General features: G+C 42.5%; 1 protein-coding gene across 1 annotated transcript in view; it reads right to left on the bottom strand.

Annotated features, from left to right (window-relative positions):
• SYNPR (synaptoporin) overlaps positions 1-18163 on the bottom strand; it is a 103378-nt gene that overhangs the window by 11656 nt on the left and 73559 nt on the right. Inside the window, exon 4 of the mRNA XM_062500767.1 lies at positions 16112-16236. Within this exon, the coding sequence (XP_062356751.1) occupies positions 16112-16236 (125 nt within the window). The remainder of the gene's footprint in view (positions 1-16111; positions 16237-18163) is intronic.

Raw genomic sequence — 18163 nt, forward strand, 5'->3', positions numbered from 1 at the left:
TCCTGTTGCATTCACATCAGTGGGGACATGGAGCCCTATGAGGAATACCATTGTTCTGCCCTGCATAGGGTGAGTGGAGGGGACAAAGCCAGCAGCAATTAAAGAACTGATGATCTGGTGCTGAGGAAAGGATTAGGCCTTCTGGGAGACATTCCTCTTCTCAAGGGCAATTAATGCGTGCAACAGTGAGCCAATGGCAGCAGTAGCCATAACTACATTTGGCTAAATAAAAAGTTAATCCCCCAGAGGAAAACAAAGTACCCACAGCAGAAATCACAGAAGACAGATTAATGGACATTGGAGGATTGGATGACTTTTTGCTTTTGATGGTCCTGATTAAATGTACCCAAACGTAGGCAGGACCTTTTCATCAGTGGTTGATGAATAACGCCAGTTATTTGCCTCAGAGATTTTATTCCCTGTCATTGTAGTGGTGGTGGGACGAAAACACAAACCAAGTCTCCCCAAATTGCAGAGATGAGCAGTGGCTGAATCACCTTTCCTGCATAAAGCCAGCAAAGCCTGATGAAATCTGAACACGAGAGAGATCCTAATGCTGATGGTCGGTTCCCTGACTTCACTGCTTCCTGGCATCACTGCACACACACTTTTCATCAGGGCTTATTGTTCTTTTCTAAAATTGGGGGATAAAAGGAGAAGTAAGATTTCCTAGTGCCTGTCATGCCAATTTTGCAGTCTGGAGAGAAAGTGGTATTGTTTTAACCATTACCATGACAATGGAAAGATTTGAAATGCATGATTTGCATGGTCTAAAAAGGAAGCTTTCTCTGCTTTCTTCTGTACAGCTGTGTATTGATGTGGCTGTCCACTATCTCAGCCCAGTCTCATCATCAATAACCACCAGACTTTACAAAATATGGTAGAGCATCTGAGACCATTTTCCTTTTCTATTCTCTGTCTTCCTGACTGCACCTTAGTTCTGAATCATAAGCCAGAAAAAAATATTCATGTATTAGCACCACACTTGTACCTTCCCAGCAGTGCTTTTGGGGCCAGGTACCTGTCAGGGATACAAGATCACAGAAACCTTCTTCCAACAAGTTATTTTTATTCACTTGCTTTTCTTTTTAGATTTCCTACGTGTCGAAGAGGATGTGCAGTAATTGGTGCCTCTTGTGGCTACCTCACCTCTGTCAAAACAACCAAGATCTCTTTTGTGCAAAGGGCCCCAAAATAGACCATGATTCAGACCTGGGAAGAGAAGCTGTGACAGGGGAGAGAAGTGAGGGAGCCAAGCCCCGTGGTGGTTAGGGTAGATGCTGACTTTACATGATACATCTGAAAAGTTTCTTTAAGGCAGACAGAAAATCCAGTTTCACTAATCGAAGCCTTTTTGATCTGGAATGCCATCTCCAAGAGAAAACTGATTTTTCTTTTTCCCACTGACATTGCTGAGTCAGCCTTTCTGGGGGCAGGATGGTTTGGTGATGACTCACAAAACATTAATTGCCTTCACCTCCCACATTTGATGTAATTCTACCTGTTCTGTCTCTTACTTACATCTTCTATCTCTCTTTGTTTACACCCCACCTTCTCCTTCAAGTCACCCTTGGCCAGTGTCTTCCTTCTGCTGCTTTTCCAATTTCCAGCACCACCTGTCCATTCAACCTTTGACTCTCCATTTGCTAAACAAAATCAGAAGCCCCAAGAGTGACCCTTTGCAGTCACACTCTTTGCACTTCATTAACATTTGTTAGGCTGTATTAACAGGAAGGATTTTCACTGACTGATGGGCAATGCAAATAAGGAACACAACAATAATTAATTTACTTAATTAAGGAAACCTTTCCCCCTGTAAGTTCCTCCAGGGTTTTTTTTACCCTGTACTGCACTGAGTATTGCTATTAATTCAGAAATAATTTGGAATGGGAACCTGACTTTGGAATGTGACCTTGCATCCCACACTCAGCAGAACTGCAGTAAGGTCATCCTTGCTGCCCATCTTTGCCACCACCATCCCCTTTGTTAACAGCAACTGCCATGGCCAAGGCATCCATACCCAAATTCCCTCAAATTCACTTCAGTCTGAAGTAAGTCCACCAAAGGAAGTCAAGTTTCACTGATGAAGTCACAGTAATTAAGGGCTTCTGAGGTTTTTTCCACAACTTGGCAAACTTTCCATTGCCGTGGGAAATATGATGACAAGACAGCTGTATTGTCTAGCTTGACAAGATCAAAAGAGGGCAAGAATGTTTTACAGTGAAAAAGGGGATTTTTACTTTGTTCCACAATAGTGAAGAGCAGTTACATTTTCAGATGTTAATTACCCTTGCTCTGAAAACAATACATGAAGCCAGACACATTGAACAAAGCTACAGCTATGACATGTACATGAGGGAGCAAAAGTTTTGCTCTCTCCATGTGAATGTGAAGTTGCTTTTTCTTCCTCAACTGCCTCAGAACAATATTCAAGCCACAGCTTTCTTTTAATCATAGCCCACCATTTTTTTGATTAGCTCAGTTCCCCTGATGATCCTTGAGCATGAAAATGGTCAAAGCCCACTGCCCCAAAGACCTGTCTCACTTCACCAGCAGACATAGAAGAGCCCAAGCAGAAGGGTGAGTGATCTAATCTTATTTAATTCACCCCCTTCAACAATGCACACAGGGCTTAGACTTGAAGCCAACAGGACACACAATTAACACAAGAATGTGCTCAAATGTTATTGATGAAACAGCATAGATTTCCTCTCTTGGGCTTTGAACAGTGTGTGGATTAATAAATAACAGATAAAGTTGTGCCTCCAAAAATTCTCAATGGGGGTTAGTATTTCCTTTACTAGGATCTAGTGAAAAACAGGCAAAATAAAGCGCTCTGTTTGGCAGGTTGTCCTATTTTCTGAAAATAGCATCTTGTAATCCACCCTCCAACCTGTCTACAACATGCTGGAACAAAATCTGCGACACCCACACACATGCTTGCAAAAACCCTGAGATCCATTATCTTTTCATTGGGTTGTATTTCCCCCCAGTTTGTTTCTGGTAGTCAAACTGTCAATTGTCTTTTCTGTCTGCAAATCCCTGAGAGAAATACATTGCTAGAAATGAGTTCATGCAGTAGTGCTTGTGGAGGGGTTTCTTGGGAAATGTTTATCTTGGCTGATAATCTCCAAAGTGAGGGGAAAATGAAATTTCAAAATACAGTAGTGAAATGCTGACCTGCACAGAGCCCCTCAGCAAGTCAAACTGCTCTGTTGAGGCACAAAAATGCGACAAGTGTTTACATCTTCCTTTCTCTGGGATACAGAGTGAAGACATCTCTTTTAGTTATCCCTGAAAACACTGGAGTTCCCTCATTTCAGAGGACTGTGCTGGCGTGCTTTGACACTGGTACCTCCAGCCAGCTAGTCCCCTACCTTGTTGAGGCACCAAATATGGATTTTTTTTGTAGGTTTAGTGGAAGAATACAAATAAATGGGAGCCTTTCCTCACAAAACAGAGCTCATCATTCCTGTAAAACTTCTCTAGAGATATTACCTACATTAAGAAAAACACTTTGAAAATCATCTCTAATAGTCAGGTCAAAGCAGAAATCTGTCTGCAAATGAGAAGTCTTTTCTTTAAGGAAACTGGGGTCCACCGACTCTTCCAATACTCTCCCCAGCCTGTTCTTCTCACTGTAAAGAGCACATCCCCAGTGCTGGGCATTCCTGGATGTTTGGTGTTAAATCCTGGTTATCTGCAAGGCTGCTCACACAGGAAGGAACAGGCCTCCTTCCAGTCCTCAGAAGGATGGATGGAGTGAGCTCTGCAGTTTTGTCATCCTCCTCCTCCCCCCAGATCTGCTTTGCAAGGACAAACTTCTGAATGAGGGGACCCTGCAGCATCAAAACCATTACCCAGGAATTCTCATAGGATCTGAATCTTTGCACCCAGGCATCCAGGAGCTGCTGAATTTAGTCTTAGGCAGACAGCCTGTTAATACCACATTTGAACACCTTGGAGCCATTAAGGCTGAGTTTCTCTCCAGCCCTTCAGAGTCAAATAGCTGAGATGTTATTCAAGCCCTGGACAACTGTGGGGATGAGATGGGGTTTGCCCCCTGGCAGGATGGCAGCTACCATGGAGGTGACTGCTCCCTGGCCCTTTTGGACCTGTGCTATTCTGGTAAAATCAGAGGTTTCAACTCTTTTGGTAACAATGACAAGACTGTTCCTCACCCCAAACTACTCAGGTATTCCCATCCCTTACCTATTCATTGCCCATCTGCCATGATGCACATCTCAGTGCTGCCTGCACATACCACAGCCTTTCAAAACTAAGATGCTTATCCATCCTTCCTAATTATCTCAGCAGTTTCCCATATCTCACTCTACCAGCTGCCCCAAAATACAACACCCTTCCAGACTCCCCAACACTCAAAGGTACCTTCAGAATCCTCCTCCTGTACAGAGCAGGAGCACATTCCTTTCCACCACATACCTGCCCCTACAAAATTGGTTCCTTTTTCTCTGGAGACAGAAAGCAAAATTAAAATTCACCATCTGACTCAGCAATCCAAGCCTGGTCTTTAGTTTCTTTTCTTTCTAGAGGAAGAAAGGATAGAGTTGGGTGATCAAAGAGTATTTGAAAATATTTCACTTTGAACTTAGGTCCGCTCAGTAAAATCTCTTCATTTATTACCAAAAAAAATGAATTCCAAAGCCCACATCACTCTAGAATTATTCAACACTACCAGTAATTTCACACAAATACATATATCATCTTGGAAATATTTATTCCTAGCTCCTATCCTGGGCATCTGAACATCCTAAAGATCTCCCCTTTGTCACAGCTGATTTTAGTGACTTATACCATTCAAATCCATGTCCAGAGCAGCATGACTAAAGAAAACCCCAGAAGGTGCCTCTGGGAAGCTAACCAGAAAAGCTGTAGCAACCTGCACTCTTTTCTGGTTTATGTCCAGTCAAAATAATGTAAAATATTTCCCTCTTAATACCTTCAATTTGTTAGCTTGCCATGTTCCCAGCCCTCACTAGCACATAGGTGTGCTGCAGATGTTTGACCAGTATTATTTTCCTGCAGTACTGGTTTATCGGGACAAGCTGCCAGGCACAGCTGCTGTCCCAGCACACCACACTGTGTGCTGCACTGGGACAGGGGCAATTCCCCCAGTGCAGACAGCTCAGAGCAGGTTCACCAGGATGAAGCTCACCCAGAGCTGGGCACCACATGGGTCCATCTGCTCCATCCCTCTCCCCCTCATTTCATTCCTCCTGTTCAGACAGTGAGTCTGAGACCCCCCCCAAGGTGCTCAGGCCTCCAGGAAGAGAAGCTACACAACTCTTTTTAGGACCGGGTCTGAAGGCTTTGGAACAGGGACAACCCTGGTGGTGGGGAGAAGGCACCAGTGCCAGACCCCTGACTGGAGATCCCCCCTGCAGGACCCACTCCCAGTGACTGTGTGCACAAAGTTCTTGGGAAACAGCCTGCACAACACTCCTGGAGGAAGAAACATCCAGACTCGTGGCAGCCGTGGGAATGAACCTCCCCAGACTGTGCACGTAGCAGGAATGCAAACCCTACTACTCCATCGTAGTACCAAAAAGCCAACAAAAAAATCTCTTTTATAGAACACATGCTGCTGTGAGTGCTTAGAAAGCTGAGTGGGTGATCCCAACCCCACTTCCAAGCCTTTATCCAAGACCCAGATTTATCTCCCAAGATAATTTCACAGCTCTTCTCGGGAACACATGTTTTGCAAGCAGAGCACAGTGCTCAAAGACATACTCCACCAGTCTTTACAGCCCAGATACCTTACCACATTGGGCACTTATATTCTTTGTGGTACAGACCGGTGGCAGTATACTGCAATTTCCTTTCACTGAGCTAGTTTCTTGGGACAAACTACTTTCTAGTCTCCGGGAAACTTTGCTACTATCTCTGAAGGAAGGTAACTCTTAATTATTTGTAATAAAAGTCATCATGTTCATGGAACAAGGTAAATTATAGGACCTGGAAATGCCACTGCATACATTTACATCACCACATAAATAACTACCCAATGTTACCTGGTTCCATCATGAGAATCCTGGCTGAACCCATAGCTTTCATGTCCCTCCTGCTGCCCTCTCTTCTGGACAGACACAGGAAACAGCTTCCAAACTAAGAAGCTCCTGACAGAACCAAACAAAAGCTTCCATTTGGAGAAAGATCTACAGAAATCTGAACAGCTACAGATCAAACACGAGCAGTAGAAACCATAAAGAAAAGACCTAAAAAAGTCATTGAATATAATAAGACAATTTCTGAGAAGTGGATATATCAAATCCCTGGGCAGTATTTCTGGATAGAGCAATATGGGATGGCTGATCCACTGTTCCTGCAGCCCAACACATTCTGCTGCTGCTCCACCACCGCCTCCAGTTCACCTTCCCTTCCACCACCAAATGGGGTATGAACTCCATGTAAAAGTATTCCAAATTCTTGGGCATCACCTGGTGTTCAGCCAGAACCACCTGAAAGCACAAATGCTTCACCTGTGACAAGCACCCTGTGACATACACATACTGTGTATGTGAAAATGTTCACATACGTTTTCATCCAGATCTACAGACCCTGAAACCAGCAATTTCAGCCCCCAGACCATTACAAATACAAGAGCAATTACAGAAGATGCAGAAACATTTACTCCTTTGTGCTGTATTTCAATATTACTTTGTATTTAACTATAATTTTCTCAAATATATTGTCCTAGTGTACTTAAAGCAATCAAATTAAGTTCTCTGTAGAGTTTTATGGGATGACTCCAATGAAACTCCCAGTCACAGTATGTACATTTGGAAGGATATGACAAGTCCTTCCCTCAGGGAGCTGCTGGGCTCCAGCACAGGCTGGGCAGTGCACCAGGCAGGAGCCAAGCAGACTTGTGGGTTTGCTGATGGACCTGCAGACAAATTGCCAGCACCTTCACACCTTGAATAGCCCAGGAGGTGTGAATCCAGAGAGGACAGGCACTGAGTGGGGCTGTGCTGCCTGGGGTTGGATGCACATCATCTCCAGAATCTACTGGATGAAAAATATTGCATTTCTCTCCTGGTAAATAAATTAACGTAGAATCCAGGTGTGAGAGGAAACCAAAGACATCCCATGAATCCCACCCATTCCTTTATAGTACTGGGGAAATGTTCAGGGCCCCTGCATAGCAAATATACATTTGGGAGAAGGGAAAAGGGGAAGGGCATGTGTTTGATTGTTCCCCAGCTGGGTCACCATGTGCCATCCAGGGGATGGGATCAAATGCCAAATAAAGCAAAGCCAAAGGGTGGCTGCTTTGATTGCTTCCATACTGACAGCATGAAAATGTGCAAAAATAAGTTTGCAAGGGAAGTTGCCTAAAGTCTGACTTTCAGGAAAAGCCTTTGTGGCAGGCACAGATAAAACACCATCACTGCACAATACTGGCAGAGACTATTCATTAATATATATTAAAAATTCAAATAGTGAAAAAGCTGCATATATTAACAAATCCAAAATCAACTTCCACTTTAAGAACAAATTTGGCCTAAAGAATTAATGAAGACTTTTTCTGGCACTAAAACAGTGTAAATCATAAAATATACCCTCTGAGAAGAAAAATCAGCCAGTCTAGATCAACTGGACCATCCAAATTCATGAAAAATCCAATTTTTGAGTGCTAAAAGAAAAGCTCTACAATCAACAAAGTCTTAAGAAAGTGTTCTCCCTTATCTGCAGTAGACACTGTCTCCACAAGTTGCTACCACGTTCCTTCCCCGTCCAGCTGTGTGTCCATGAGCTCTGTGTTCTTGCAATGTTTGTACATGGACAAGAAGACAAGACCTGACCAGTCTGAAGAGCTGTGGAGCAAGATAAGCCTCCTCTATGGCCCCAGTTCAGCACTCAAGGATGTGTTTGTTTCCAGTTTTAAGGGATTAAAAACTACAGAGCAGAAGCAGAACACTGATGACAGCAACAACTGAGAAGACCTCAACAGCTGGACAAGTCATCTTGTCTGCAGAGCTGCTGCCCCATCACAAAAATACTGCCTGGACCCACCAGCTTGTCCTTGGTTAACAATTCTCCTTGCAATTAACTGGAGACTCCATGGTTTTACAAATCCTCCTCCTCTGACCTCCTCAAGCACCGAGTCCCTGCTGACAGCCCAACACACCAGCAGCAGGAAGGAACAGGGACTTTGCCACCCTTGGGCTACTCCTCCTTGGCTGTTTACAAATCGGTTTGACCCAGAAACCAAGCCATTCAGACCAGCCATGGAGCTGAGGGGGTGGTGGGTGGTCTCTTGTTTCAATAACACCATTGTGATGAGGACCACATGCATTTGAGGGTCAGCCTCAAAGAGAAGCTGAAGGTGTGGTTTTATCAGCTTTCTGGTGGTTTCCTATAGATCTCACACAGGAACAAAGGGTGACTGGAAGCATCTCTGGTCCCTCACTTGTGAGAAAAGTGCACTTGTCTTTATCCACAGTTCCAAAAGGGCAAACTGGCAGTAATGACCATTCTTTATCAATCTTGAAGATTTCTACAAAGTGGGTTTTGAAGACTGTGACTGGGGTCAGGAGGAGGCTGTCACAGCTAGAGGAGTCACAAAGTCATCTTTAATTTTTTATCTGTCTTAATCAAACCAGCTATAATTCCATCAAACTCTGACAACAGGAGTTACATTGTACATTGTAATCATGGACAGTTGTTACTGCAGACCACAGCTGTCCAAGTAAAAAAAGTCCATTTTTTCCCATTCTACTGTTGTCTTTGTCTGAAGACAGAATTTCAGAGTCAGTGTGGTCCTTGAACACTTGTGGACATTGGAGAACACTGATTTACAATTTTCAATTACTTCAGTAGTCTGTAGCCATGCACAAGCAAGCAAAAATCACATCAGGGCTCTGAACTATGGGATGCACTCTCTAATCACTAGAGCCAGTTAAAAAAGTGAAATATTCTTTCCCATTACAAACTATGTTCATTCAAAGCTGAAAAGAAAAGTACTTATTCTGCAGACCTGGATCACCTTTTCCCCAGGCCAGAAGGCAATTTAAGAGCAACCAGCTCTAACTAAACCAACAGCTCATTGATCAGTACTCAGTTTGGCTTTGCAAGCTCCATGTTCAGGTTGCTTCCAGACTTGTTTCAGTACAGAGACCTGACCAAGGTCTCTGATGCCTTTACTGCCAGGGAAGTGTTGGGGCCATACTTTAAATAGCTCACAAAGTCCTTGCAGTCATATCACAATGGCATAAAATCTTTTAACTGGCTTTCCATCTGGGGAAAAAAAGGTACAAGATTTTGAAAAACTGAGCTGCGACTTTCTAGATAGCCCTATAAATTACCAGAATGTAAAAATCACAACTGAGAAAAAAGGCCTATGTCCTAGTTAAAATACATATCTTAATGTTTTAGTTTGCATCATTAAGTAAGTCACATTAAATATGAAGATACTTTGTGAAGCTGTCACAATCAGAGATATTTGTAACCTGAAGGATTTCCTGAATTTTACCCAGCAGGATGCAACATTATTTTCCTCATTCACAGAATTTCCCCTTTCCACTAGCAGTAGTTAAAACATAGAAGTCCTGGTTAGGCAAATTGCTCATTAAGAGGTCAAAATAAGGTATAAAAAGCACTGCTGAGATCAGAGTTTGAAACAGTTGTGGAAAATAATTAAAGCCATGACTGAGCCCTCAGTGCCCATCCTAAAGAGCCAGTTTATATAACAGGGATATTGGTGAAAATCTCCAGCTTAACTGATGTATTATTGAAAATTTTCCTCATCAGTTCAGCTGTTAACTCCAGAGCTCTAGTGCTAGATGAGGCAGTCACAGTTTGGCAAGAAAAGGGACTAAACTAATGCAGCTTTCACACAGCAGCCTATTGCAGATCCAAAAGGGACCACTGTGACACAGCTTGTGGTCTTCTGAACTCCATCCAGTCGCCCCTGCAACTCCTGCTTGTGCAAAATCTGCTGCTCAAAAGCACCAAGTTTTGTTCTAAGTTCCATGGTGGAGATCTATCCCTTCATTAAGCTGGAATGGGTCATGCAAAGTTTAAGCAGCACCTCTCACCTTCCCAGGAGCTCTGCCTGGTAACTGGGGCATTTACATTTTGGCACAGGTTACACCTGAAGCCAGTGCACAAATCCTGCTGGCTTGCTTTTGCTCCTGTCTATGCACAGGAGGTTTATGAGGCCACAGTCTGGTTTTGCAGAAGGGGCATCTTCTGTAAGATGAAGACATCCAGAATGAAACACAAACCTTAAGGAGTTTAGCTAACTCTGTGACTTTATTCCTTCCTATCTCCAACCTCCCAAGAAGTCTGGGAGCAGAGCCCACCATAGTTGCCTGAAAGTCAGCACTGCAAGCAACTACTTAGTTGAAAGAATTTCTATTTATCAGCAGTTCTCAGTCTCCCAGCCATCACAGACATTTATAATCCTTCAGCCAGAATGTTTTACACTGAATTCTGAAGCAAGATTTACCACAAATGGATGACAAAAAAATAGAAGGATAGTACACACTGGTACAGAAATGTGCTAACATTAGCAGAGGCCTTTTCCAAAGAAAGATAGATGTAAAGCTCAAAAAGTTAGATGTTTTCTCCTTAATTATCATTTGTAGCTTCTAAGTAGGCAATTTAAATCTGGCTGTCATATTTCAAATGGAAGACTAGAGTACCCATCGCATGAACACTTTCAAGGGTGCTCAATGGGAATGTCTTTATTCAAATGAGATGCTTAAAGTGAATGAAAAGCTCCCATAAAACACAATTTCCATTTCTGTCAGAAGGAAGAATCACTTGAAGAGACAGCTTTACTGGCACACTGAAAAGATACTAATAAGTGATTTTAGAATAAAACAGAAAACATTTGTTTTGCTCACTGCTGTGATACGAAGACGTGCAAAGACATATTTTCATTAGGGTCTCAGGTTAGCACCATCAGGAGATCCTGTTCTGTCCTTCTCATAGCTGTGGCTCAGTGCTCCTAACACTTCTGCACACACTTCACCTAACCACTGGCTTAGATTAGACTGTTTAAAATTTAACTATGTTATCTTCCAGGCAAATGTTTTCCAAGCAGCTTTCAGGATGAATACCCTAAGAAAAGGCAAGAGATACTCCAAATTAATTCCCACACAGCATATAACTTAGGAATATACTGCATATGTAGGCTTGGGTTAAAGCACCTCCAAAAGCAACAGGCAAAGAGATTTTAGTCCAGAGTCTGCCTCAGGACTTAGGGGCTTGTATTGAAATGGTTCCCCTTTCCCATTGCCCTGCAGACCCCTGGGACTCCCATGAGCCACAGACCCCATCAGCATCACCCACAGCCAGGGTCTAGCACTGCATTCCTCCCTTGGCCAGGACAGGGCATAGCCACAGAGAGCAGCTGATGGCACCAGCACAGAGTACCTCTCCCAGCACATCATCACAAGAGCACTTCTGAGATGCAAAGGTTCATTTGAATCAGTAGTTGAACAAGCCCAAGTGTTCCAGTGCAACTCTGCCAGTTGCAAGTAAAACATCAAAATTGTGATACGAATAATTATGTAGCAAAAACTCTTCAGCACAGACTTGGTAAGTTAAGCAAACAAAAATACTTGCTTTTAGGAGGACTGATGAAAAAGCATCTTAAAATAGTGAATACCAGTAACATATATGTACACAGTAGGTGTACTATTCAATCATTTACTAGCAAAGTAAACCCAAGGAAAAGCAAAGCCCATGATAAAAATGTTGATGGGATCACAGAAAATAATAAACAAATAGGACCTTCACTAGGACTCATATTACAGACAAAACATATTGCTTCAGGGCACTTGGATAAGTGACAAATCCAATCTGAAAGGGTGATGGACTGTGAGAGTAACAAATAATCCCAAGATGCTGAATAATTTTTCCATCTCTCAAAGGATCATTGTCTGGGTGAGGGTCAAGTTCATAAACATTCTAATGTGTGCCAAATTTGCAATAGACTCTGTATCAAGCACAGATCTTACTGCTAGAGAAAAACTGCTCTGCCCTTCTCTGTAGGGCCAGAGAAATTGATTCCATATTTGAACTTATAAAACTTTCAAAAGGCATATACAGGTAATCAGAAGATGGGCTGATTTCATGAGGAAGGTAGAAATGTTTTGTGATAAAACTAGAATCAGGCCAAAATGAAAAAAAACCTTAGGTGGATATTTGAAACATCTTTATAAATATCAGATTAGGCATGGAAGAGTCTGGCAGGATCTGTAGAAGAGTGTGGCAGAACTCCAGGAAACACTGTTGGAGGATATTAGGGTTTAGACTTCAGGTTAATTTCCACATTACAGGGTGACTACAGGGTCATGGACATGGGTTGCAGGAAGCTTAAATGAATCAGTGTAATTGCGGATGGAAAAGCGTCTATCTAATCTCCTGTTCCAGATTTGGGGTCAATTATGTCAATACTGGGGACACTCTTCAGTGGTTCCTGCTCCCCAGCAGCATGAGCTCAGAGCAGAAGCTCAGATGGGAATGGCTCAGCCTCCTCACACTCCTGACACAGCCACCCTGAACAGGCACCACCACATGGGCTTTTCTCCCAGCCCTGCAAAAGCACCAGATCACTCTGGTAGTGGCTAGTGGTTAGTACACTTTTATGCTTTTCTTCACTTCCCCCTTTTCAAAGGCCAAATTAATCCAGAACTAACTAAGAAAGTGATTCCAGCAGAAATGAGAAGCAGCCACCTTGTGAAACAGGTTTATTTGGGTTTTCCTTTTGGTGCTCTACAATTTCCTGCTACCAGAGTTAAAACAGCAGTAAGACAACACAGGAACCAAGAACAACTTTCATATAGCCGCAACATTAAAAAAAAATTAGTTTAAAGGTATATTTCAAAACTCCCTGTCTAATTAACTGCACTAATTATTTCTCTTGGACTGATTTTTATTTCTTGCTGGAGACATTTGCAATTTGTAGATTGGGGCTTAGAAAAAAATCTCAATAAGCAGATGTGAAGATGCTTCTTTGTTTTGGGAGAGTCTGGAGCTACCTGCTGTGGAGTGCAGTGCTGGCTCAGTGGATTCAGCACTGGCCTGGGGCCACATGAATCACCCCCACAGCCCACCAGCACTGCTTCTGCCCTCCTGTAACCTCCTTTTCTTTAACTCAGGTGATTGGCCCCAGAAGCATGTGGTCACAAGTGCAATGCCCATCCTTTCAGTCTAGAAAACTCCCTCCCCATTCTGATCTTGCTTTAATAGGAATGTTTTCAGGCTCCTTCATTCTCATTTCCAAAACATCTAAGCCTTCTGGCTTTGCCAAGCTGTCCTGTTCAGCCTTACTACTTTGTTTACCTGCTTAAAGCTCTTGACACTTGTCACCTACTGGCCAAGGTCTAACAGTTCATCTTTTGGGAGAAGAAAATAAAGCTTCAAATCCACAGCAACAGAAATGAAAGCAGCTGGTAGCACGACTTTCTTTGTTTCAAGTCATGCTGGAAGGTGCAGCTCATAAAAAGCAGTGCTCAGGTATTTTGACTGCTTCAGTGTCACTGCTGACAGCCCCAACAGCAGCAGGGTGTCAGATCTCAGAAGCTTCTCTCCTTCCACCTACACCTCCCCCAGCTGACAGCCAATAATCAGGACTGTGAAGGCATTTGAAAGGAAAATGCCATGGGAAGATGGACCTGAATGCAAGACAACTGGCGGGAAATTCATCCTACCTAACAATGCCTACAAGCCCATGCAGGGAGCCTCAGCCTCAGAGCACAGTCTTGATTAGAGAGCCTCAACTTTTCTGAGCTGCTTTCTCCAAGCATATTCACTGCTCTGAGATGCTACCTTTCCCAGCTAATCTCACTTCTGTTTTTAGAGCATCCCATCTCCATTCTGTGGAAGGAACACAGGAGAAAAGCAAAAATAGCAAACACATGAATAGTCACAGGAAAGTCACAAGAATATTTAGATAAAACACTGAGATGACACCAAGTTCCAAAGGTAGCAGATTTTCCAGGCACACATCTGCTGCCTCATGCAATCTGTGCATCTCTGGACACTTTTTGTATATGTCTCAGGTTTGCAAACAAAATCCCAAATTACACAAAATCTGAGTATATTCATGCTTCTCCTGTAACAGCAGCTAAGTGTCATCTCCCTTCTCACCTGCACATTTCAGGTGTGTTTGTGCCACATAGCCTACCACCCCACTGTACATGCCACACATCCCATCTGTGCATGCTGAGTTCAAGGGCCAGCCACAGCCTCAGCTGGATCCCTCCTGCAAATAAACCCTATTTTGCACCATCTCTGCAACATGCTGGAATGTTATACTATCCATCAATTGCTACCAGTTTTCTAATAAGTAAAACTGTGGGAAATTGCAGATCTGGCCATTTCCTTCTAGAAATAATGGTCAATGTGACTGGTGAAACACCAGGAGATATTTGATGGCTACTTCTCTCTGTTCTATTCACTTTTAAAATAAAATACTATTTTATAATCATGCAAACTAAAAGCACTTCACTACAGGGTGTATTTGTAATGACAGTTAGAGAAATGACCTATTTGGAAGTGAATCAAATTACAAACTCACATAACTAAATTTTCAGGATCTCTCCTATACATACTAAGCAGAAATGAAAGAAAATGTGGACATGTTCAAGACAAAAATTAAACATTTGTAATACCAGGAAATGTGACTTTTTGGAATAATAAACATATGTCAAGCAAGAACAACATTTCTAGGAATCAAATTCAGCTCCCACTGTTTGGAATTTGCTGTATCTTAGAACATGTTAAAGAAATAGATGCTTTCAAGTCTGGTCGGTGCACAGCAATCATAAGCAAAACAGCATGTGATTTCCCAGGGAAGAAAAATAATTTTAGAGTCACAGTGTACTAGACTTGAGATTGAATTATGCATTCTTTTCTTAATCATCTCAATTCCTTGAAGAAATCACTTATACAAAAGTGAGCAGCTTCTGCAGTGGAGTTGACATATCTAAAAGCAGAAGACTGTAGATGCTCTTTTGAAGCAGGATCTTAAATGGCATGAACATTACATATATATGTATGTATAACTACACTACAGTTTTCAGATGTACTTAAAAAAAACATAAAAAACATATAAAACCTGTTTTCCTAAATCATTAAGTTTAAAGCATTCAGACACCAAGAGATGCAAACAGCCAATTAATAACATTTTCAAAAAGCATTTCCAAATTATGATTCAAATTCATTCTGGCTTTTTGCTTCCCTCTCCCTTAGAGTAGCTGCTTCAGATCCTTGTTATTGCAGTGGATGGGAAACCTCTCTCATTTCCAGCTGAAGTTAATGGCAACACTACAGTTTTTCATCTTGGGATGATGTTGAGAGGAATAAGGGATTTGTCTTTACAAACGAGCTGTGGGTCTGCTGGTAGATAAGACTTGCCCTGAGAGATAAAAGAAACAATGGGATGGATTCCACTGATTGATGAATGGAAAAAGATATTTGCCTTTACAAACAAACTCTAGCTTTGCTGAAAAACGAAATTGGATATTGAAAGATGAAAAAAAGCAATGGAGAAAACCCATGAATTCTATTAGAATTAAAAATTAAAAGGGAGGGTTATACACTAGAAGGGAATCTTAGGTATCAGGCATTCTGGGAAGTCTGTACCGCTCAAGTACCTCGGCCATGGGGAAAGAGAGAGGGAAACGCAGCCGGGAAAATAGGATAAAAAGGAGGCTGTGTCCTCCAAAAATCTGAGAGAAATGCCAGAGTAATGCCCCATGGGCTCTCCCTTTATTTGAATAAAGTAAAAAGACTCTTCTGTCTCCTTTTTGGACATAAACCTCTGGTGTTTGTGGATTTATTTTCCTGACAATGTGTTGCTTCATTTCCCCTTGCCTGCCATTTTCCACTCCCCAAGCTTTCCTGGCCTCTGGAATCTGTCTTCTCCTCCGCTGAGCTGCCACTCCCAACAGTTGCCATGGCCCCATCCTCACCAAGTCTAGCCAAATTCATTCCTCCTGCACACCAGAGGAAAATTGTGGAGCCCCAGACCGGTGCTTCAGTGCAATCTGCCATAAATGAAGGGAAGCTCCGTGAAGCCGGGCCAGCCCCAGCCCCGAGTGCCGAACCGCCGCGAGCCAGCCGGGGTTACCTGAAGGGGTAGGCAAAGGCTATGTCAATGCTGAGGTCACTCTCTGACTTGTTTGCACAGTCCACACTGAGGCGCAGCTCTCCAGAGTACCCGCCGCATGTTGCAAATGCAAAGATTGCAAAAAGCTGTCAAAAACAAACAACATTTTTATTTTATTTCGTTTCAGCGATCACCACAAGCAGATCCATGCAGTAGCTCTAGCAGCAGCACCGGCCCCCTCGGGTCAGGTTATCCATCACTCCTTGCATTTAGAGCATTTAAAGCATTTAAACAAACTATACATTATTCCTGCACCCTTCCCAAAAGCAAAGAACCATGACACATGAAACTCTGTTGCCACGCTGACAGACACATCACCATTTGTCCATGCCAGGCATCTCAGCTCTTCCCTTCTGTCTTGAGCCCCATTTGGGATTCACAACCCAAGCAGTTGTTTAAGTCACCCCACTGACAGGTGAGACTGGATATTGACTGAATATAATGAGTAATCCTTAACCCAAACAAAACACTGGCAGAAGTATTTAAAAGATGCAACCAGAAGTAGCAATAGCAGATCCAGACAGTTCACACCATTATGGGGCACAACACAGAACTGAGCTGCCCCTCTCCCATTTCATGTATGACTTGGGGAAAAAAAATACAGTGCTTTTTAAAATTACTTTTCCTAAATAACTACCATAATCCAAAGTGGACATAGAGGTGAGGTAAACTGACTGCAAAGCAGAAAGGTATTCCAGACTTTGGCTGAAGTCAGGCAAACTGGAAAGGAAAAAAAATAGCTTGGGTGGTTCTGATGCAAACCTATACCACATCTTAATCTTCCAGGAGAGAAATCATGAAGGAGGGAGTATGCAGGGCAGAGACACATCAGCTTTTATATCAAGGGTTCAAAGAAAGCAGTTGGAAGCAAGTTGGAAGCAATATCTTCAAACATCACTGACACAGGCTTCCTTGGAAGACCCTAAGTAGAATTGGGGACAGTTTATTTATGCAGTTGTAATTTAAATGAAAGACAGGTTAGATTTTGTTGATTATAGCACTATGACTCTGAAGTAACCCCATTAGCTTTAACAGAGTTACTGTGAGATCTACAGAAGGGCAAATAAGGGAAATGGCAAGCAAATGCCCCAATTCCAGCTGCAATTAAATCAGCTAAAATCAGCAACCTGGAGAAGATGAAGAGTGTACACATGTGGGAAAGAAACCATGTTTTTGGACACTGAAAAATTATGCAGCAAGCAGATGTAATGGCAAAATAACAGGCTGAAAATACAATAAATAGAAAAACTAGGTCCTTTCTTGCTTCACAAGGCTTTGCAAATGCCATTAATCTTAGTTCTCCCAGTTTACAGCATAAACAAAGCCCCAAGTTTCACCAGCTTCCTTGGAATTCAGCTTTACATGTGCACCTTTTCCCCAGAGAATGACAGATTATAGGGGTGAGCACTGGGGCAGGGAGACCCTCCCTGGGTGCAGAGTGATGTGCTGAGCATGATGGAACACAGGGAAGAACAGGAGAATGATGCAAGTTTCCACCCTGACGCTCACTTCCAGTGTTATAAGGGCGTACCGTATGCGGAGGATAGATTTGCAAAGGTATTTAGGTACCTAATGACAAAAAAAGTTATTAAAAACTTTGATTGAATCAATTCTTCTTGCTGAGCTCACTGCAAAAAGGAAAGTTGAACTTCACTATGAATTGACTTGTTAAATACGTGCTACAAAATAAATGTTTTCAGTACAATTTAAATAGTGTTCCTTCATCCTAAATGAGGTGTTTCCTTGTTTCTGCTTTCTGCCCTTACATGCAGCACAGCGCTGAAAATCAGCATTAATCATTAATTTGTGAGGTGAGGTCAGAAAATAATATATTAAGGAGAACAGGAGAGAATGCTGACCTGCTTTCTGGCCTAATTAACAGAGTTGCAAACGTAAATGTTTTGCAGGTACATAGGCACGAAGATTAACAGTGATATATAAAGAGGGAACTTGAAAGCCTGTGGTGTGAGACCTGCCATAAAGGGAGAGCCATCATCTCTCAGCTACCACTCT

This window comes from Cinclus cinclus, chromosome 12 (genome assembly GCF_963662255.1).
Source record: "Cinclus cinclus chromosome 12, bCinCin1.1, whole genome shotgun sequence".
In the NCBI taxonomy this organism is placed as follows: domain Eukaryota; kingdom Metazoa; phylum Chordata; class Aves; order Passeriformes; family Cinclidae; genus Cinclus; species Cinclus cinclus.